General features: G+C 39.6%; 1 protein-coding gene across 3 annotated transcripts; it reads right to left on the reverse strand.

Moving 5' to 3' along the window:
- Positions 1-3,662: 3,662 nt before the first annotated feature.
- On the reverse strand, positions 3,663-22,716 carry SUPV3L1 (Suv3 like RNA helicase). Of its 3 annotated transcripts, XM_055719989.1 has the most exons (15): positions 22,438-22,716; positions 17,123-17,200; positions 16,731-16,838; positions 15,011-15,125; positions 14,264-14,432; positions 12,683-12,794; positions 12,321-12,398; positions 11,117-11,208; positions 10,022-10,202; positions 9,545-9,638; positions 8,669-8,888; positions 8,219-8,299; positions 6,531-6,707; positions 4,862-5,010; positions 3,663-4,474 (listed from the first exon to the last, which is right to left on the reverse strand). In XM_055719989.1, exons 1-15 carry the CDS (start codon positions 22,682-22,684, stop codon positions 3,979-3,981), a joined length of 2,397 nt encoding a protein of 798 aa, XP_055575964.1. In that variant the 5' UTR covers positions 22,685-22,716; the 3' UTR covers positions 3,663-3,978. The 3 variants fall into 3 exon arrangements, with proteins under 3 accessions (XP_055575964.1, XP_027672889.1, XP_014142343.1); XM_027817088.2 differs by lacking the exons at positions 17,123-17,200; positions 22,438-22,716 and having other exon boundaries at positions 16,780-16,838; XM_014286868.3 differs by lacking the exons at positions 15,011-15,125; positions 16,731-16,838; positions 17,123-17,200; positions 22,438-22,716 and having other exon boundaries at positions 14,260-14,396.
- Positions 22,717-22,744: the final 28 nt, after the last annotated feature.

The raw sequence follows: 22,744 nt of genomic DNA on the forward strand, positions 1-22,744 counted from the left end.
ACTTTGATCCAGAGCTTATTGTGTCTGTAATACAGTAGATTTATTTTTCATTCTCTCTTTTCTTTCTTTCTCTAACGGATGCAGCTGGAAAGGGTCTCAAAGACCTAAACGTTCCTAAACTGGCAGCAAGCTCTGTTAAATACCTGACATGTCAGAATCACTGCATAACTTGTTCGCTCATCCCTGGTGCACCCTAGCTTCAGTCAGGCTGTTGTGCAGGAAAAGACAAGACATTATCTCATTTCCACACAGACAGCAGTTCGATGCACTAAGGGCCCAATACCCAAATATGTTACAGCCATTTTGTACATATTCTGGCCAGTACAGAAGAAACAATCCAGGACCAAGTGAACAGATCAGCTCCAACTGCACGCAGCTCAGAGGCTTCAGGCAATGTTGGTTTTTCCCTTTGTTAGAGTTACACCCAACTACAGCCACAAACCATTCCCCCTTTGCAAGAGCCAACAAGACTTCAAAGTTACAATACCCCTCTCTCCACTTTCTTCTCCTGCAGTTCTCCCTCCAAACACTGTCTCAAGGCACAATGGAAAATCCTGAGGAGGCTGGTGCTCACGTAGCCCACCTGCCTCCCACAGCCTCGCAGTCAAAGGCCTGCAGAGAAAAGGAGCTCACAGATACAGTGGGAAAAGTCAAACAAATGTTGAGTACAGCAACCAAACAGACACCAGTTACCTCCTGAAAAAGGTACCATATTAATAAGCATTTTATTGCTAGAGAAATGCATCTGTGGTGAGGTATCAAAGGCAGTGGCAACACTGGTTGCTGAGTCTGGCACCCCGCTTAACAAGGAGTCAGTGGGCAAGGCTACAGGCAAGTTATCAAGAGAAATCCTTCTTTGTTATAGCTTATGCTTCCAAGACCAACTCTTAGAACACGTTTCCCCTCCCAGTAGCAGCAGCTTTGTTCCCCATTACATTCCCACAAGTTCATCAAAACTCAGAACAGAAAGGGGTCTCCACCTTTGTCCTGCATATACCCATCTTAGGGCAACATCAGGCTGAACATGAGATGAGGGGACTGACAGGAAAATCCACTCCAAGAACAGGCATTATTTAGAAGAGATGGAGACAGCACAGACAGAAAAGCATTGGCTTACGAGAAAGAAGACTTTTACCAAGTAGTGCTGTTACAATCAGCATTTTACATTTGAAGCATAACAAATAAACACAAAAAAATTAAATTGTGAAATCAATAAACTACCAAACATCTGTAACTTTAATGTTTGAAATTAGTTCGGAAATCTGAACACCTGAAATAAACAGTTTTGCAAATGTGGTTCCTAGATCAAGTGAACAATGTTGTTGAAGTTGTTTTAAATGAAAAAGTTTCAGCACAGCCCCATGAAGAGCAAGAGGCCACTCAGTCCTCCGCCAGAGGCTTGCTTGCACAGGGCACGTTAAAAACGTGCAGCTGGCATAGCTTTGCACCACACCAGTCCGGATTGTACCACATGGGACCAATTTGGCAGCCATTCTAATGGGAGTCAATGACAGCCACACCATTAGCTCAGAAGAAAAGAAAACTTTCATAAAAAGTCAGCCTGGAAACGCCTGAATAAACTTCAGAGCTCTTAAAACAGTTACTATGGAGTCACTATGGAAACAAGCAATGAGTTAAGCCAAGTGCTAATCTCAGCAAAATACAAAAAAGAATGCTTATAGTCATTTAGCTTCCTTATTGCAAGGCCTGGTGCTCAAACACAAGGCTGGCTTATACCCCAAAGTCCCAGCCACTCTCTCCTTACTCAAAAATACACACTAGTATGCAGCTTAGCATACAATGAAAGGATAAATTTATCAAAACAGACTACAGTAGCAAAGTGGGTCTCCTGCAACCCAGTCCCACACCATTGGGGGAGAGAAAACAGGAGCTGTTCTTCCACAAGCGTAGTTTTAAACAGTGGTTTGCAGATTCAGCAAGGAGCCCAGTCCAAGAGGTAAGTGGGCAAATGCATGCTGTCAATACCCGTCTGCAAGCTCGAGCAACTACGACTTCCCTTCGAGTCTGTCAAGTGCTAAAGACACAAGGAGGCAATTGATACCACTCAATCACATAATCCACATCACAAAGCCTATTTGAATAGTACTAAATGGAATACATTTGTAAGGGTTAATCGCAAGTTCACATTCTCTGCAAGTCATGTTGCTGTTAAGCAGTGGCTGTCAGGACTCTGGGAGAGCAAAGCAGAATTACTCATCTGCAAAGCAGAAAATTCACAACATTCATATGGTCATTGCTGCACATATATAGCTGCTTGGTTTTTATTGTAGGAGTAAAGAAAGATGGGGCTTTGCAGGGCAAGGACTTAAAATTTTCCCTCCCTACCAGCCTGGTACTGAAATCAGCAGGAGATCATGTGGACCAGAAACATTTACGCACTGCTTGCTTTTTAGTAAATAATGGGGAAAGAGTACATGAAATATGCTGAAAACAGCTGTTTAAAACATTATTCAAACTGCTGCAGACTTGTTTCTGAACAGCAGCTTAAAGGATTGATACTAGGAGGAAGCAAAGAGGACTCGGAACAAACTTTCAACCTGCAAAAATACGTGGTTGATCATTTTAGAAAGTCAGGTATTTGAAACAGTGAAATTCAACCTGGCTTTTACAAGTATCCCAACACTAACACAAGCAGGATCTGCAGACGTGTATATAGCCAACCCCTGAAATATGGTTGCTGCAGCATTATTCTCCTCAGGCAACCCCAGGTAACACATCCTATGCTGAAACCCATTTCTGTGAATACACAGCAGTTTCGGCACCCAATTATTTCCACTCTCCAGTATCCCTAACTGGGAGCTCAAAAGCATACCTTAAAGCTGCTCACAATAAAAACTAATGACAGAGCATCTGCATGTGTATGAAAGAGGCATAGCCTGGTGGTGCACTGCCTTCAACATTATTCAGTGACACTGCATCAGGAAAAAAACTCCTGTTCCTGAGAGCTTAGTTCCAACAAATTAAACCTTCCGCCAGGTGGTAAACACCTACCTTTTCCAGCTGATGATAGCCACAATAAAATAGGTATGTGGAAATATTACTGGCACAAATATCAACCCACAAGCTGCTACTTAAACTATAAGCTGTTATATGAACTTAAGTAACATATTGTATGTCTCCTCTCAAAATTCAGGTATCAGAAACAAACTGGCATGTGAAGCAAAAAAAAAAAAAATCTATGAAGTGCAACAGAATAAAATTATTTGTATGAAACAAATTAGAAAAAGTCAAGGAGAAACAGATATTTGAAGTTCTCAAAAGTAAATTGATTACACCTATGCCCCTAACACCTCCTCCCCATGCCTCCCCCCTCCACTTTGCCTGAATCAGTGTGACGAGCTTTTCCTGGAGAAAGAATACAAGTTAAAGAGCAAAGACAGATTTTGCTTTGTTTCAGTAATTATCCCCCAGATGACAGGATTGGAATTTACTCAAAAATTCCTGTGGCCAGAATTTCATCGTTCCACAACACATTAACACAAATGCTTTTCCGCCTCCTTCTACATTTTCACAGGACACAGGTTAGAGGTGCATGACTCCTATCACCACTCTGACCCAATTTCCTGCCAGGTTGTTCATTACTTGCTCATTATCTGTTAAAGTCTGCCCTTTGGGAAGGGATCAAATGAGTAGCTAATTCATTACTAGTGAAATATCTGATGTTTATTAACAATGTGAGGGTATCTTGCAAGAAGACATCAAGTTCAAATTGTCACATAGCAGTGGATCATAGACTTATGCTGGACACATGATTGAACCAGTGTACAGCTGACTGGTAAAAGCAAATTTATGGCCTCTGAGCTTTTAAGAGTCCATTTCTCCAAGTGCTTCACGTAACATCACAGGAGAAGGAGAAACATCAAGGCGCTGCAGCATTGTAGACATGAAATGCCAAAGAAGTTATTAAAATAGTATTTTATTTCATGAATAAAAACTAAAGAGAATTAGGACATGGCTCTATTTTTTCTTTTTCCCCATTTCCTTTGAACTATTCTGATCACCTCTTTTTGAACGAAGGCCATATCTACCATTCCTGTGCTGATCCTGCCACTCACTCTCCAGCTGTCTTAGCATTTCTTGTGTTAGAAGTCCTTCACGCAGCAATCTGTTGGCAAGAGATCCATGTCCATAGCTTTTCAGATCCTCCTGCCTTGTAGCAGACTGATAGGCTTTCAAGTTCTTTGCACTTCTTTCTCCTGGAACCTCCACTGCAACAGAGTGTGCCTCTGTGGATTTTGCACCATGATGGTCTGAAATCGCCCTGGTATTCCTCTTAGTCCTTGAAAGGGGAAAGTCTTCTGACGCAACGTATGCTGTGCCAGGAGCAGCGGCAGATTGTGATGCTCGGATCAGCTTTGTGATGTTGCAGACACCAACTTGTATAATGTCATCTAGTTTTTTCTGAACTTCCCTTACAAGGACAGCATCAGGGAACATATCCATGAAGCGGTAACTGAAGAGAGGCAAAACAACACACAATTAAACCTTTTCATTAAAAGACTGCTGACTGGGACAAAAATGAGATATGTACTATGTAAAGTAAAAAAAAAAATAATATTATATGTTGCATGGGAAGGCCACTGTATTTTAAGTGGCATTTCAGCTGCTCCAGTCCAGGACCACCTTGTTTCTAACTTTCTCTCTCTGTCAGTCACAAAATGTTCTCTGCAGAACCCATGACTGTTCCCACAACATAGCTACATTTGCATTTGTCAGGATCCTCTAAAGGGCTAAAGGAGCCCACCACATGCACACGGGCTAGAAGACGCTGTTTTTCTAGGACTGTAAGTCACAAATATTAGGAAAAAATAACAATAATTTTCAAGCACAAAGACAATACCTTAACCACAGATAGAGGTCAAAAACATCATGAACAGCTTCAAGGTGTACAAGTTCTTTGATGTTCTTTGGAGCAGCTAATGGCCATCTGGTGTGCCGACAGAGCCAGTCAAACGTCAGAGGCTCATTTCTACTGAACTGTCTTGCAAACTGAAAAACAAAGATTCAGCAAAGTCCTCAATTAGGAAGGAAGAAATCCTAAATTAGTTAAATTCCCTTGGGTCTGTACACACAATGCTCCAGAAAAATATCTGCTTTGTTTTACACAGCCCAAATACCACACATTCCTTTACTTAATTACCCAACATAGGAATCACCTCTCCTTTTCAGGGCCTCATTAACACTGTTTGTCCATGGGCCATGCACAGAGTTAAGCAACAGAAGTATAGAGCTATCCAGAAAAGAGTAACACTGAAGACATATGATTTCACTCAGCAAAGCAGATGGACTTTGTCTTTTTTTCTTCTTGCGCACCTATTCTGTTCATTATCTTGTTTCAAAATCTCCAGGGTTGAGAAAATGTTACATGTGTTCCCTGACTTAGGAAACACACTGTTCACAATGCAAACAGATTAATCTGCACTAGAAATCAGCCCTTCTGAAAACTAGACATCTCAGCTCTTTTACTAACAGATAAACAAACCAAATAAGATTTACATTTAAAATTTTCAGAGGCATTGGATGACTTAAGTGCTTCTTAACTGGCTGATACCAGAGTTTTTCTGACAAGGAACGGGGCTTAAATTCACAGGCATTCACAACATCCCTCTGACATGACATTATGCTCCTCTGCACCTTCATTACTTGGGATCTGAATGATAAGCATTTTTTTAATGAAGCACATCTTTTTTCAACTCCAATCACTCAATTTCTAAAGAACATTATTAGCCATTTCTGAAAAGCAAGTCTAATGTCTGTGACACAAGGGCACATATCAGTTCTATTTTTATTCTGCTTTATTAAAAATGTTTAATGCATTCTCTAAAAGGGGACAAAGGCAACACTGTCTAACAAAGTAACAGTCTCAAACAAAATTATTAATCCTGAAAAACTTAAATCGGCTGACTACAAATTCCTCAAAATAATCACTCCAGGGGCACAGCGGAAAACAGTTCATCCAGGTCTGAAAAGTGAAACGACATAATTCTGAGAGCAACTTACAGCACTCAGGTTTTAATTCTATGTAACTGTATTATAACATCAGCAACCACATTTAACCCCACATTCTTTTCTTTTGTTGACAAGCAATAAGCAGTGGTATCTTAGTTTTTAAGGATAACTTTTAAACACACTGTAAAGCTTAACAGTGCACATGTCTACGTAACACAATTCTGATCTCTTTCAGTTCAAAGATCACCTGCAAAGCAAGCAGGTAAGGTTCTCTGAGGCAAACAGCAGAAAAAGTATCCAAACTTTACATCACAAAATGAGAACTGGTTTGCAGAGGTTATAAGCTTTGGCCAATAAAAACAGTGAAAAATGCAATAAAAAACCCCAAAACATCTCCAGCTATTTTATATTACTACCTGTGAGCACTTTAAGAATCCTCTCAAGTTATCTAATGGCAAAACCCACAATAAATATAGCACCTCGATACAGTCTCAATGCATCAAGACCCACTTTCTCTCTCATATAAATACCACATCTTCTGGATGAAAAAACTGACTGACCTTCAACAACATGGTACACACAAAAGGCTCTTTTCTGTTCAAGGGTGCAGTGCAGAAGACATATCGTGATCGCAAGTTTAGTGGAATGTGCTGAATCATATCTGCTAGAAATTTAAAGTCATCAATATTGCAGACAAAATAAAGCCCATCGACTTGTGAGAGACTCACAAAAATATCCTGTGAAAATATAACCAAATGAAGAGGATGTTATTACAGCAGAGGGCTGTTAAACTTGGTATTACCAAACAAAAAAATTATTTATTGTTTCAAAGGCTAATTACACTGAAAGAACAGCTAAAAATATCAAATTTGACCACAGTAACAGGGCAGGAGAGTTCCCTCTCCTCTTTTAACAGGATTGTCATTAAATTCTCTACGACAGAGTCAGAGAAGAAGACATAACATACTGCTTTATTTAAGCATTTTCAATTAGCCTTCTAAGTAATAAATACAGTGTTCTGGAAGTGTACATTTTAGTTACAAAGAACACCACCACAGGAACCACTTACTACTATGTTTAGAACTTGTTCCAGGTTTGGCACTTACCTGACCCAAAAAGCTAACTTTACAACATAAAATGCAATAATTGAGGTACTTTTAGCTCAATGTCAAGAACAGATCTATTTTAGGAAGAAAGAAATCACAAGATAAATACAGTATTGCAATAGAAGGCTTCAAATAATACCTGAAACCTATCCAAGGTTTGGAGAAACAAGAGCTGCCACTGCACATCGCAGGGGAAATTTTTTTGGCACCCAAAATTATTTCTCTAGTGTAAATCTTGGAAAGATTTTTCAAAAGATATTTAAAGAAACCCTGAGCTTCTTAATTAAATATGTGACCGAATACTTAAGAGATCAATACTAACACCGGGTTTTTATATTCACATTTCCATGCTAGTCCAGAAATTCTCAACAGTGAAATTTTAAAGATGTGCTGTTACCCTACCAGCCTAAGTCTTCCAGGAGATCTCCAAGTATAATCTTTTACCTTGAGGTCAGAAACCCTACACTGTGCTACATAACAGCACATCAGCAGAGAACAATAATACACATTTAAATTAATGAAAGCTGCTAAGAATTTCTCAGTGTACTAAAAAACGTGACACTATTTTTTAAATACAGCATTGGAAGATTAACTTCTACTTTAAAAGGTTTAGGCACTTCTAAAAACTCTCCTATTCAGCTAATGATGAGATCAAGTAGATTCCACAAAATCTGTTCCCTCAAAGTAAAGCATGCACTGGTTTATCATAAAGTCCATAGAAACAGGGAAAAAAAAATCAAGTAGCTCTCAGATGTAGAGAAATCTGATATAACTAGCACAGTTTCCCAGGAATTTTCAAATAAATTTATCAAAATTTCAACCTCTAGTATTTTCAGCCTCAGACCAAGAAGTCTGCATTTAAAATACAGGAAAGGTGAAATGAGAAAGGTTGTTGCACATTCTTCAACACACATAAGCATATTTACATGCTTCGACAGCTTTCAAGTTTATTATAACACAGAAGAGTTAAGCATTCTAATGGTATTTGCAGTCACTGCTGTAGTAGATAGAAGAATCCAACTGATAAAAGATACACACAAGGCTGACTGTTAGGTTCCCAAAGTGCATGTTCATACAAAAGCAGTGACTATAAGCGATGCTTAAGTTTTTAAAGAAGAAGATAATATTTTGATAATTCTTACAATTAGATTGGATAGAGTGGCATCAGGGAGGTGGTAAGCAAACATTTCTATCTGCTCAGGAGTAGGATGTAGGCCAGCTGCCTAAAGGGAAAATAAAGAAAAAAATTTCCATTAATTCTCAATATTGTTATAGTTAGTGCATCAGAAACAACATGCAGAAAGACAAAATGCAAGAAACCAAAGCACCCCACAGAGTCCAATTTATTTACCACATCTACCTAGAACTTAAGAACTTTTGTGTTTGAGCTTTTAACCCTTAAAAGCACAGCTTCAACATAAATGACATATCGCAAGCCTCCAAATGGGACAGATATTCAAGTCACTTCTGCATGACACAACCCATTTTTATTACTTACTGGTAAACGGACACAAGGAAAAATAATTTGGGATCAGACCATAGTAAAACAGCTCCAGAGCACATCTGTCCAAACTAGGTACTAGGGCTCTCACCTTCACAGGGCGCACAGGCTCATTCAAAATTTCCTTCAGCTGCACAAGGTCATCACGATGCATTGTAGTGACTTCTCCTTGTTTGAAGGATGAGCCGTAACGCCCAGCTCTCCCAGCAATTTGTAGAGCCTGAGAAGTTGTAATGGAGTCTATTTCCTTTTCTCCCTTCTCATTGATAGTTGGCTTTACTATAGAGTTAAAAATTATTCTTCTTATACACCTGAAATATTTTAACAAAACCAAAGAGGAATCCTTTTTTGCAGATTGTTTCCAATATACAACCTACTACAGAAGAATGAAAAAAATTTTTGAGCTTTTTGTCCCTCTGTACATTAAGGGACCACAAACACTACTTATGGACACAGCATATTCAAAAGGGAAGCGTAAGTTTTCCGGTTAATTGCAGGAGAATCATTACCCACACACACAACAACTGTGTTCTAATAGGGTCCCAATCCACTCCTCATCTGCCTCAGCAGTTTACAGCAATGTGACTGCATCATCTTCAGCAACAAAATACATCTGAAACTGGACTGAAGTTACCCTGTGTTTCAGAAATGCAAGAGACTAATACTCTGACAACCTAGCATATCCAACTCCAGTGAATCAAAAGTATCTTAACAGTGCCTACTATCACACAGAATTAGGCCAAGTGAGCCATTTAATTCTTAGAATCGGTTTTTAAATTAATGCTTAGTTCTACCCAATCAAATTGAACAGTACTTCAAAATTAAAAACTTTTATGTATGTGTTATCTAGACATAGCCGATATCTAGCCATATTAGTCAAACTGGGGAGAAGCAAGTGAGGATATTAATGCAGGTATCACACCCAAAGAAAAAAATAATTGTACCATAACCTGCTCCAAGTACTTACAAATTGAGTCCCATTCCAATTGCATCTGTAGCAACTAAAATTTTGCATGGATCATCAGGATCATTGAATTTCTTTGCCTGTTCAAGTTTTGTTCCTAAAACAGAACGACAAAACACTTCACATAGCAAACTCTTCTTACAAAACAAAGACAATGTATCACTAAGCCCCATGCCTTTATAATAGGCTGAGGGAAAAAAAAATAATTGGTATTTGGCTGTTGTTGGGGGAAGGGGGCAGGAGGGATTTACATCATTCCCAGAGCTGTGGATGGACCTCATTTAATTACATCTATCTGAAAATCAATATTAAGTACATAATAAAGGTCTAATCCCAAGATTAAAGCACTAGTCTATGAAAGTTGATTAACTATACAGAGACGCAAAAATAGGAAAACTTGTATTGCTTAATTCTAAGTTTTTTTAAGAAAGTGGCAAGAAGCAGAACGTTCCCTTTAAAATAAACAGAACAGTGCTTTACCTGGTGGCAGACTACCATATATGACAGCACATTCTAATCCTCTGGCTTCAATCTGTCGACTGATAGAATAAATGTCATTCTTACTGAAACAGACAATGCAGTCCCCAGGACGGAGGTTATCTAAAGATTCTAAGGCATAATCCAGGACAGTAAGAGGAGTCAGTCTCTTGTAGTTTCGGACCTAGAATCAAAGGAGTTTTCAAAGATAGTATGTTTTTAAAGAAAAATCCCTGTGGAATATCAGCCAGCATGGTTATCATCACAATTGATTGTAACACTGAGGGACCTCTCACAGTCCTGAAGGGATAATTATTGGGGAGAAGCTGACATACACCTTAAGCATTTGCATAACTGCAGCACTTCCCAAGCTGCAAACTATATGGCCTTTTCAAGAAACAGAAGAACTATACATTTTTACATGTAAACTAGATTCAAGAAAAGAAGTATACAGTCTGCGTAGCAATTCTATCAAGACATTATTCCTGTTTTCAATCATCTGAATGCTATAACTGGTCCCCCTTCAGAACTACACACCCCACCACGCACAGATATACAAAGCTACAGTTAATTCACCATGAAATCATGCAGGCTGGACTTCCTTAGCACTAAATTTTATGTTTTTAAATACCCTTCACAAAGGAGTCTTCCCAAGGAAAAAAAAAAATATTTATGACAGTAAAGTTTGGTTTCAGAGATCTTTCAACTTTCTTCTGGAGGTGTTACCTTTATGTCCCTTCCTCACCATATGGAGAATAACTATCAACATATCCAGCAACCTCAGCAAACATGAGGGTACTGTGCCCTCCAAGAAGAACAGAACTGTAAAGAAAGATCCTGAACATCTGTAGCATTCCCTGAGGGGACTCAGCAAAGCACTTACCTTCTTTAAGCAAAATAACAGCACTAAAAAAAAAATAAAAAAAGAAGAAACAACTTTGTAATGTCTCCTTTGGTTTAGAGGAATTGAGAAGCATTTTAACAAGAATGCCTGCAAGAACAACTTTGATCAACCCACTAAAGACCCTAAATTTTTGCCTGTTTTCCAGCAAGAGGAACCTGATCTGTTCAGAACTTTACAGAATTAAAAAAGCTTACTTCAACTTCTTCCCCTGTCGTGTACATGAGCTCTGTCACCAAGTCAATAGCAGCAGCTTCCCCACAAACGTGGATTTCTTCTGCACACAGTCCTGAACAAGATCCAGTGAAATAAAATGCAAAATGTTACATATTTATAGACAACAGTAGCTTTAGCTGACTTCTGTGACCCAAGAATCATACTTTGCTCGCTAAACACATCAACAAGGACCGTATTTCACCTCCCACAATACACTACTTCCTTAGAGCTGCTCTTGCTCTCATACCAGCAAGTGATGCTTGGAAATCTACCAGTATAACAATCAGAGCAGTTAATATCTTCTTGCACCATCTCAGCCAAAGCAAGAGGTACCCTCAACCACTGAACAAATGGAGCAAAGCTTTGAGTATGTTTTCTTTACTATTAATGTATTACTAACTACCAAAACAAACCATAGCAGAACTGAAGAGCTTTGTTTTCTGCGTGACCTTCTAAAATTATGAATGTGGAGCCAGAATAGAAAAAGGGAAAAAAATAGGATATAGGAGAACAGTGAAAATTACCCTGTTAAACTTAGCATCCAAAGCAGTGAAGGGAAGGGTGGGGGAAACAGGGGGGCGGGTCAATAAAATTTCAAACTTCTGTTCAAAATCTCAGGAAAAAAGTTTAAAAAATTCCCCTTGAAAAAATGCTAAAATTATTGAAAGAAGCATTCTTCTAAGAATTTACAGATCAATGGATCTCTATAAAATGAGCTATAATTTGAAATTAACACTATAAAATATTTATTGTTTATCATGTTGCCATACATTTAACAGTATCTCTTCATAACAAAATCTGTGAAAAACTGTGTTGTTTTAATTGAACAGAAAAAAGCAAGGTTTCTAGAAAACAATCAATGCAAAAGGACAGCACAGTGTAACAACAGAAAGATTCCATATCATCCAAGGAAGCATAACTAAAAGAGGCATCTGTGTAACTCAAAGAGCATAAAATTTTACAAAAATAGTAAGTAAAATATGAGAGGTATATTGCTGCCATACAGACAAATCCTTTGAGGCAGAGTATCTCTAACTTGCTGTGAGAAGACATATGAAGAAAAAACACTTTTATTTTGCATTATATATTGTAACCACTCATGAATATAGTGACTGCTAAGCTTGAATGTAGTGTGCCATTCATAGTCACATTAAATTAGTTCATTGTCAACACAAACAAACTTACCTAGAAGGGCTCTTGTCCAAGCCCACCCTCTGGCAGGATCTCTGATCATCTGAATTTCATCAATCACAGCAACCTCATCTTAAAACAAAAAAGCAAAATATGATGCACTAAGGAAGAGCATCTATAACAGCAATACAACACAGGAAGGAACTTGAAGGCTTTCTAAAACAGATTACTCAAATCAAGTGAATCCTCTATCACCAAAAAGCTATTCTGAGATGATTCAAGTTTTATTAACTGCTCTAACATAGTTCAGAAATTGTTCAAATAAGTGAAAAGGAATAGTTCAGCCACTTCAGAGTCCAAGCAATAATACACATAAAGATACCATAGATATGACTGAAACAATTATGTATACATACAAGGCGTATTAGTGCTGCACATTTCAATGGTACAAGCAATATGAGGAGCTTGTCTGGCATCTTCATTGGCATACACACGCTCTTCTCCTGTCACCAAGTCACATGGCACATTCTAAATGAATTCAGAAAACTCATGTTAAGTTTCTTCAATATAACAGAATCCCCTTTTCAAAGGAGAAAAAAAAATCAGTTTCTTAAACTGGCTCTAAAACAGTATAATGGAAGCTATCCCGAAAATAACTACTCAGCCTTCTGAGACTTGTGCTTTGTATTTAAGTCCTATCAGACTGAAGGGTACAATGAAGAGGTAGTATCTGTAATTAGATACTCTCTCCTATGCCTGGCAAGGAGATTATGCAACCTCTGAGCACTTCAGAGCTGTCACATCTGCAACAGAAGAACTGTCACAAGAGCTGCAGCACAAGAGGCTCATAAAGCAAGGCCCAGCAGTGAAGGAGCCTTGCAAGCTCCAGCCTTTTGCAGTTCATTTGGGGATTGCCCTGTTCGGTGTGTTACCTGCTGCCTTACACTCACACAGCAAGAGTTCATGAAGACTACCTGTGCAAGACAGCAGGGGCCACCACACTCTGTCAGCTCTACACTTGCCAAATCTCAGGCAGATGGCTGCTCCTTCCATACCTAAGCCACCTGCAGAGCCACGCAGGAAGCCCCGTTTAAGCCTCAAGGGCTGCATATGATCCATGAGCTGCCAAGTGAAAAGTCCTCACACTCACTGAATACATGGGGAAAAAAAATGCGGTAACTACTAAGAAGGAACATGCCTACATGGTATCCACATTCACTACATGGTACACATTACAGGTATCTCCTAGGACAAGCTAATCTTTCTGACATATTACTTTGATAAACCAATAATAGGAACTACAAACGTGCTAAATCAAAGACTTAAAAAAAAAGGAAATCACAAGATCATTTGGTAAACACTACTGTACATACACACTATGCTGCATTAATGTGGTATGTTACTGTACAGCTTCAGAACTGGCGTGGTTCTGTGCAGCTGGAAACACACTGGTGAGGAGCTCTCAGAAAGATGCTAGAAGCTATAAAAGGAAATACTAATGAAAGCTTCCTCTAGGGACCTGATACAGGACACTGCTCTTCAACTCAACACATCTGAACCTGCAGAACTTTTTATTAGATAGTTGAGTGAAATATATTTAAACATTAAAGCAGAAGGTTGAGGGGAGTTAAGCAAGGGTAACTCCTTGATTACAAGCTAAAATAAAGGTCATGGGCAAAAGAAGCCATGGTTTCCACACTGAAAAAGCTAATACTAGAACCTGGCTCAACCCAGGGAGCAAAACATTACAGGAAAATGGAGGCAGGTTACAGGGATGATTGCATAGCACATACTTCGGGGAGAGTGATGTTCCAGTCTGCACACCTAAAGCACAAATGCACAACTGGTATTCAATGAGCTGACACTACTGCAAAGCAAAGGCACCCATTCAAGCACACTGCTTCATCGACTACCTTAAGCAACTACAGTACTTCACAAACATGCATTCATGAGTGTTCCAGTACTAAGGATGTAGGTAATTAATATAACATACTGACAGCATCATTACTCTTTTGGAAGATCTCATGAGCCAGCAGTTTTAGTGGACCACAGTATATTGCAGATTTTGCTGACAAAAATCTCTGGATAGCATGGTAAGTTTTTCCACTGTTTGTAGGACCAGCATGGAATATTATCTTTCGCTGAATAGCCCTGGCATCTGGATACCTAAAACATACACAAAAAAAGCAGATCTGTTGAACATTTATCTAGTGTTCCTGGTACTCGAGGGAAATTGCAAATTAGCTTAAGCTTTTACATATTAATAGACTTTTTAATGTGTGGTGAAAGCAGAAAGACCAAGTGCTTAAATAGAGACAATATAAAGAGGTTACAATGTCTTATAGATTCATCTTCTAAATCATACAATGCTTTCAAAGATTTAGAGTGGAACTCATACAGTGCGCTTAAAATAATTCTCATTACTGTGGTCTCTCTCCTTGGGTATATTACCATTTTAACGCTCTGGCATGCTACCTCCCAAACAGATACAGCCAGAAGACAACTTTCTGGAAAGACAATACCAACTCAGCGACTTTCATAGCTGATATAATCTTACTTTCCTTTTAATTGATTGCTACATATCTTATAACAAAGATAAGAGTTCCTGACACAAATTATTGTAAAAACAGAGAAATGGAACTGAAAATACAGTGCAATTATACATCATAAAGCTTAAGTCCACAGAGTATGAAATTCTATGACACTAAGAAAAGAAAATACTGCAACAACTTAAACACACTGACCAGTTGGGTGGCAATCTTAAATCACTAATCTTGCGCAGATCATCCATACAGTCCAGCATTGGAAAGATCTGCTTTGCATGCCTCAGGAAAAATGGAAAGAGATCATCCACGTGACCTAGAAGACAAAGCCTTTTAAGAAAGTTTGAAGGTGTGTATCTTCACAATAAACTTTAAAAAAAAAAATCTACTACTTCCACCACACACTTACGCAATTCTTTTGACTTCTGGCTCTCTACAAAGTTCAATAATTATCTCAATGGCAGAAAAGTAAACTAACATGAGTACATGGACTCATTAAGCAATGCAATACAAACACAATAGTATATATTTAAATTTTTTTTAAAGTCTCATTTAAGTATATTCACCCTGGTTAGCCTACATGTCTACAGAACTTCTAAACAAGATGAGAAGCTATGGAAAAAATGGATGAGAAATTGCTTTTCTGTCCCAAGAAGATTTTAGCCTTTTCTTCCTAAATTCATATGCTGCCTTGGAATAAAATAAAATAAAAGCTTCTAAAATACTTTTACAAATAGAGAAAAACAGAATAGTCCGCAGCTTCCCTAAGCTACTAAGACTTGGGATGCTGATTCAAAATTGTCAGTCTCCAATACCTAGGTGAGAAAAGAAAAATCAGCTCAGAAAAGACATCCATATTCACTCGTCTGAATGTTTGCAGAGTAGACACGTGGCTTTAAAGATCTCATTTTAGGTCACACGCCAATGGCCCAGCACTCACAGTACTTCAAAGACCCATCTGGATCTAAAAAACTGTTATTATCAAGCACACAAACACAAAACCGAAAGCAGTGTTGTTGGTTTGTTGTTGGTGGTGTTTTTTTCAATAGCGATTTAGTATTCAATGAATCAAAATTATTGTGAAAAATCTGAAGAACTTAAAAACTGTAGTATTTTCATTTATCATCTTTGGACAAGAAAAACTCAACTAAAAAATCTTCAAAACCACCACAATAAATGACCCTTTACACTCCTACATATGTGAGCTTTAAGGCATACATAAACAATGTTCATATATAAAGTAAATAAGGAGTGGAAGTGAGGAAATCGCATAGGAGATTTTATGCACAATCATATAAAAAGACATTTTAAATATCCTAAGACAGTAAACATTTAAAATCTAGATATTTACATTTTATGGCAAAACTAATGGCCACTGGAACCTTTAAATTGCCATCATTAAAAACACACACAGTATGCCAAAGTTCTGCAGCCCAAATTGTGGAGAAGGCCGTTTCTGCTGTTATCAGCTAGCAACACCTCTTTAGTAAAGTGTTGTTAGTTACAACACATGATGCACTAAGCAAGCAAACAACACTGACTTCTATTAGTGCCACAGGGAAACAAAGCATAGTCACAGAGCTGTACTCCCAAGTACTTAAAGCCACCTGCCAGGAGAAAGCTCTCAAAGTGCCCCCTAGTGACTACTGAATTTTTAAGAGAGGAATAAATGGAACAGTACTGTTTTCATTTCAGCAATGAATAAATGCTATAAAACAACAGACTGCTTCTTGCTAAGACCTCCACCTCTCTTGTTTCCACTTCAGAAGACTTAATGACAGAACACTCCATAGGATAGGCACAAATTTTTAACCTCTTTTACAGCATAGCAGGGGGGTCCACAGGTACCTAGGTAAGCATTCAGGTCAAAAACACAAAAAAAATTTGCTTATTTTATATTACAAGCACTCCAGATACTTGCCTGCACCACAGCATATATCATTGAGAATAATATGCAAATCAGCACTCACAGAACTGGATTCCATGATATACTTCCTAAAGCTTATAAATGCTTGGTGAAACAGGCGAGCTAGAGAAAAAAAAAAAAAGAATAAAGTGAATGTCACTGGGAACACAAACTCATATGTGTAAACACACAAAAAACCACTGAAGTAGTCCATGGAAAACCTACACATTAATATGAGATTTTACAAGAAAATATAAAGGTTATTTGAACCGAGTGGCAGAGAAAACCTAAACAAGCAGTGTTGTGAGACCCAGAAAAGATCAGATCTACTTAACATCATATCTGAATAAAAACACATTCCACATTTTAAAAAAAAAAAAAATTAAGATCTGTGAACATTTTCTTACCATCTAATCCATTTTCCACTCCCAGTCTTTGGATTTCTTTTCTTTTGTAGAACTTATTTAAGTTTTTTAGAACTTCACCTGTAGAAAAAGAGTAACATTTTATTTTAGTTTGCTCAAAATTAAATCACATTCTCCTGGCCCAAAAATCATGGCTCATAGCCCCCTTGCTCTGGAGAGAGGGAATCTATGCCATACTGAACAAACTCAAATGATCTTTCCCTAAATTAAACACAATCAGCGACTGAGTCTACTGGGGAAAAGGATAATCTTAAACTGCAGCAGTGTAAGAACTGCCATGAAGATGAGGTCAGTATTTGAGACACTCTCCCTGGTACTTGATAGAAAAGCATAAAGGTGGTAACCCATAGCCAAGATGTTATGCAACAACATAATTAAGGGTTTGGGGAGGTTTTTGTTTGATTTTTATCAGGACCTATCAGAAAACAGCACATTTTAATGCGAAAAGTAAATCTGCTTAAACTACTCGGTGACAGCTTTTACTAAACACCCTGAGAGATCTTCTTGTCACCACACTGCTACCAAGACACACTCTCCAGAAAGATCAGGCAAACCAGATGCAGTATTCTTCCTATTTCTCAGGTTAAATGAAGGAGAGAAGAAGAAAACTCACCAAAGTTTCTCAATATATATCACAAGTTTGTTTGTATAAAATCTCTAATTCTAAAATTATTAATAAATCCTTTCTCTCCCTTAAAAGGCAAGTTCAGTGTTGCAACAGAACTGTATTTACTAATGTACACTCTGAATTTAGTTGTTATTTAAATCACAATGCCAAAAACATGTCCCCTCTCCATCCACAGCAGATCAGAAAATCACAAAAATCTAGCAAATATCATGAGCATCTACTCATAAATTTACGCTATTCATAAAACTCAAGTCTACAAACCCTATATTATATAATGCTAGGATAGATACATAATGCAATACTCCCCTGGTTTGCCAGCACAAGTCACTGCACACAACACTGCCAAGCTCTGCTCTCTGCAACTAGCTCTGAAACTCTGAATTCTCTGCCATGACATGGAAAGCTTTCCACAAGAACAACCTTAAATTATTGAAAGATTGCCTCTCTTTCTAAAAAAACCTGTACTCTAGAACACAGCCCACTTCGCACAATGAAAATCACCAGGTGACAAGAATATGGCAAAGTTCAACTGCAGGCAAAGCCAGAAGCACAAGAGCAGTAGCTACATCCCATATCGCATGTATGATTGCGGTAGTCTATTAATGGATTAACTTACAGTTTGAAATGTTCAGAAAGGTAACTAAGCAAGATTGTCAGCAGGCTTTAGGCTTACTACACAGGCATCCACACTCTCATCAGAAAATGTTTAAGAGCCCAGAAATTAACGACAGATTGGAAAACACCACTAAAAGAAAGTACAGGGAAGTTACAACAGCTAACACATCATCAGCCATATAGCTAAATTCACAGCCTACTGGCCTTACTACACGATGAAAAGGTCAATGCCAGAATATTTGTTACTATCCAAGGCAACGTGACATTCAGATCATGGCAGCCCTCAATGTTCAAGGTCATGAACCTTCCTAAGCACAATACTTGTCTTAACAGTAAGGTGTATCAAAACAAAACAAAGCTGGCATTGCAGTCCGACAAGACAGGCCCACATTAGTTTAATCTAACTGCACATAGTAATAACTATTCCTATAGCAACAGCTAGCAATCAGGATACATGCTCAGGAGATCTGTCTCCTGCCTCTATCATTACCCTTTTATTACCTTTCACTCCTAAGATTTCCCTTTCTTTTCCATTTCCTCATTCTAGAATAGTATTTTAGCTCTTAGTCCTCAATCACTCTGACTTCTCAGCAGCATTTGTTAAGGTTCTGTGCAAAAAGACGTCCTGACTCTATGGTTAAGTTCAGAAAATATGCAGTTAGCCTCCGATGTATTAAATTCATTTAGAGGTTTCAGCCCTATTTGCAGGAAGACTTTTCAACCATCTTCCTGCACCTGAGATGACAGCAGTCCATTTCAGTAAGGCTGTATGCTACCACTGGGGAAGCTGAATAGCTTTATTTAAAAATTTCTCCATGACTATTAGATCTCTATTGTCCAGTCCAAGTGACCTTGTGCATCTAACTAATCCACTCGTTCAGGCACCTCCTGTTTCTGACACATGAATTGCTGACAGTATCTCATCTTTTCTAGCTTACGTTTCTTGCCAGTAAGCACAGCCCTATGGTCTGACAACCGAAGCCACAGAATTGACATTCAATGACAACTGAGCATTAGGGCTCCAAATCAACAACCATTTCAAGGATTCTGTGAAGCCACATGGCACAAAGTGCTGACCTTCCATACAGTAGATTTCTGTTTGCATTTACTTCAAAATGGATAATGGATCATCTCCATACCAGGGGGCCCACAGTCAAACCAAACCTAATCTGTGCTGCCCAGTGACTTGGCAACATTCAGGCCCAGCACTAAAGATCATGAAGCCAGGTACCAATCTTCCTCTCCCTGTACTGATAGCAGATCACCTACCTTTACTACATTCCTATCTTCTCTCATTGCTCTTTACGCTTCTTTCTTTTGATACTACATGCATGAGCGGACCTTTTGTTCCTTTTCACTCTCCTAAGTTTAACGCCTATTCTTTTTTCCTTCGGTTTTTTTCATAACTGCTCCTTAGATATTTCACTAAAATGTGTTAGTGTTACCTTGTCACTCAACAATTATCTTGTTCAATAAGGCAATCATACAAGGGGTTTTTAGTAAACCCCTATTTACTTACATCTTAAATCATTCCATCATACGGTAATTTCATACTGTTCTATTGTTTCCCATAACATCGTGCGTTTGGCCCTTTCACAACAAGGACATCATCATCACACAAATGTACCAGGAACATTACTAATGTAAAAGCAATGAAAGGCTAGAGAAAGACAAATTCTGCCACAATCTCTGTAAGAAAAGCTCCAAAGCAAAGCTCCTGCTAACTGTGACCTACTTGATATACCAAAATTGAAAGCATACATCACCACTCTTAAGGACTTCCTATGAAGTCCTAGAAAACATGCAGCAGTGAATGAACTGCACCACAGGCCATTAAGCAGCAGGTTTGTGATAAAGGTTTTGCAAAACTGGCTTTGCAAAAGTAAGCTTCTGAAAGGGCTTCTATTGTACTGTTTGACTAGGGTGAAAAATATGATCACTGTCTCACTTCAGCAAGTAACAAGCTAAGAAGATGATGCACACTGTAAGTAACAAAGTTTCTTCATAAGCTGTAATCAAAAAGCCTGTAAATATAAATTTTTCTTTATTGAATCTGGTTCAATATTTGACAGCAGAATCTGACAGAGCATCTTCATTCAAAATATTGAAAAAACATGTATAATACTGTGTGTGCTCACAATCTGAGGTGGGAAAGCAGAGGAAGACTTTATTTCATAAACATAAAAAGAAATGGATGACATTTGCTAAGGAAGGTTTCATCCAGTTTCCTCTTTATTAATGGGTTTCAAAATACAAAATTACTGACAGCATAACAGAGAGCACACTACAGGCCAACAAGCCAGAGGAGCACTATGTTGGAGCACCTGGCTGGTATTCCTTGCAAGTCTCACATGAAAGAACTTGAGGCTGAGATAGTTAATTTTCACCTGTGGGAACATGAATAATTTTAGCCAATCTGTTCTCTCTCAACAAGTTAGCAGAGACCAAGCGGAATCTATATTTATTTTCCCAGAGCATTTTAGCTGTACCTTTGAAGACATCCAACATAACCACTCACCTGAGAAATTACACAAGTATTGTACAAGTAAAATGCCACCATTCACATTTATTGGCACCCGAGAAATGCACTAATAACATAAGCCAACACTCAAAGACAAGTCTGAAAACACCACCATTATTTGCATTACAGCAGTCTAAAATTTTTCCTCCCAGCTAGGCTTTTTATGTCAGGACCAGGTGTTCTTTTCTTGAGGGCTCTGAAGAAATTAGGATCATTTTCCCATGCTTCCTATACCTGGAGTTCATACAAATAATATGCCATCAGAACACTTAATTAGGAGACCATATGAAGAAAAAGTTTCCATTTACACCCTCTATGCTTTGGGATCACCAAATATCAAAACAATCAAGAACTTGTTTATCAAGTCTTTAAAGATGGCATGCTGGCACAGCTAGGTAAAGTAAGACCTTTCCTGAGCAGAAGACTGAACGCAGATGAAGAATGAACAGGATGTATGGTTCATAATTAAAGAAAAGGAAATGCTGAAAAAGCAGTTACAACTCACTCAGTGGTTCTTGGGATATAATTACAAGGAAAGCCATCAAAGAGCACAAGTGTAGAGCATCTAAAGGTAAACCACAGAGTTTCTTCTCCGTTTCCACTTAAATGTCAAAACACTAATGTGCCAAGTAAAATGGCAGGATATATACCCAGCAGACAGGTAAGAGAGAAAGACATTGAGAGACACTGAGAAAGATGTTATTTTACTTAAAGGCTGAAGTTCAAACTCCTATTCTGCCTCCAACATACTCTGCAGCTCTCGTAACTCAGAGGGCACTGAAGCAGACAGCTCAGCAGATCTTTCCCAATTGATACACAGACATCTACACTTAGCATTTACTTGCTCGTACTTTAAGACGGGCAAACCCGAGAATACACAAACAGACTTGCACTGTTCTAACTGGAAATTAAACTTCAGTTTCTAACACCGATGGCCAATAACTAGAAATACTAAACGCTTTGCCCGATTCTGATGTAGCCACACACACATGCAGACAACGCGCTTCTGTTGGTAACATCAGTATTTGAGAAAACTTCTCAGAGAAGACTTCTAAGTTCAGATGCAGTTACGGTGTTGGAATGCAACAAGATTTCAGCTTAGCCCTGGGCCCTGCTCCCACATCAAGCACTGCGTTAAAACAGGGAGCGGAGGAACCAGGCCAAGAGATCTTTCCCCCGCACAGGGGACGCCTAACGGCCGGCCTTGGTCAACACCTCGCTACGGTGGCGCTACCGCACCCGACAGCTTTCATCCCGCCTTCGCCTCGGCGGACACGAGCAGCTACCCGGCTCGGACACGCCGCACGGGAAGACCCCCGCTCTCAAGGGAGGCATCCCCCGCACCCAGCCCGGCGGAGCGGCGGCCCGGGGCTCAGGAGGCCGCCCGGCGGGGCCCGCCGCTGCCCCTCAGCATTTGAGAGGCCCCGGCCCCGGCCCCGGCGGGGGGCCGCGCACCCGGGCCCTGGCGGGACGAGGGCGGGAGGCCCCACCGCCCCTTCCCGCCGCCGCCGCCTCACGGGCGCCCGCGCTCACCCTTGTCGAGGGGCCGCGTGAGCTCGGCGCCCACGTCTTCCTCGGCCGCGTCGCTAACGGGCTTCAGCGGCACGGGCACGAAGAGGGAGGTGTCGGGGGCCCGGGAGGCGCCGTCCCCGCCGTTCGAGGAGGCGGAGGAGGATGCGGCGGCGGCGGGGCGCAGCCGGGGGGCGGCGGCCCCCCCATGGCGGAGGAGGAGCCCCGCGCGCGCCGGGAGCCGCAGCAGCGGCCACGCGCACCGCCTCATCGGCAGCGAAGGGCAGCGGCGCGCGGCTCCCGCGTCACGGCGCCGCGACCGCCCGGGCAC

Source organism: Falco cherrug, chromosome 9, assembly GCF_023634085.1.
Source record: "Falco cherrug isolate bFalChe1 chromosome 9, bFalChe1.pri, whole genome shotgun sequence".
NCBI lineage: Eukaryota > Metazoa > Chordata > Aves > Falconiformes > Falconidae > Falco > Falco cherrug.

Excerpts from the sequence above, each read along its gene's own strand:
- SUPV3L1 (XM_055719989.1), bottom strand. The coding sequence starts at position 22,684 with ATGAGGCGGTGCGCGTGGCCGCTGCTGCGGCTCCCGGCGCGCGCGGGG. Across the intron at positions 12,795-14,263 it reads TCCAAAAGAGTAATGATGCT|AATGTGCCATGTGACTTGGT; the intron begins GTCAGTATGTTA and ends GAATTCATTTAG. Across the intron at positions 12,399-12,682 it reads GTGCAGCACTAATACGCCTT|ATGAGGTTGCTGTGATTGAT; the intron begins GTATGTATACAT and ends TTTTGTTTTAAG.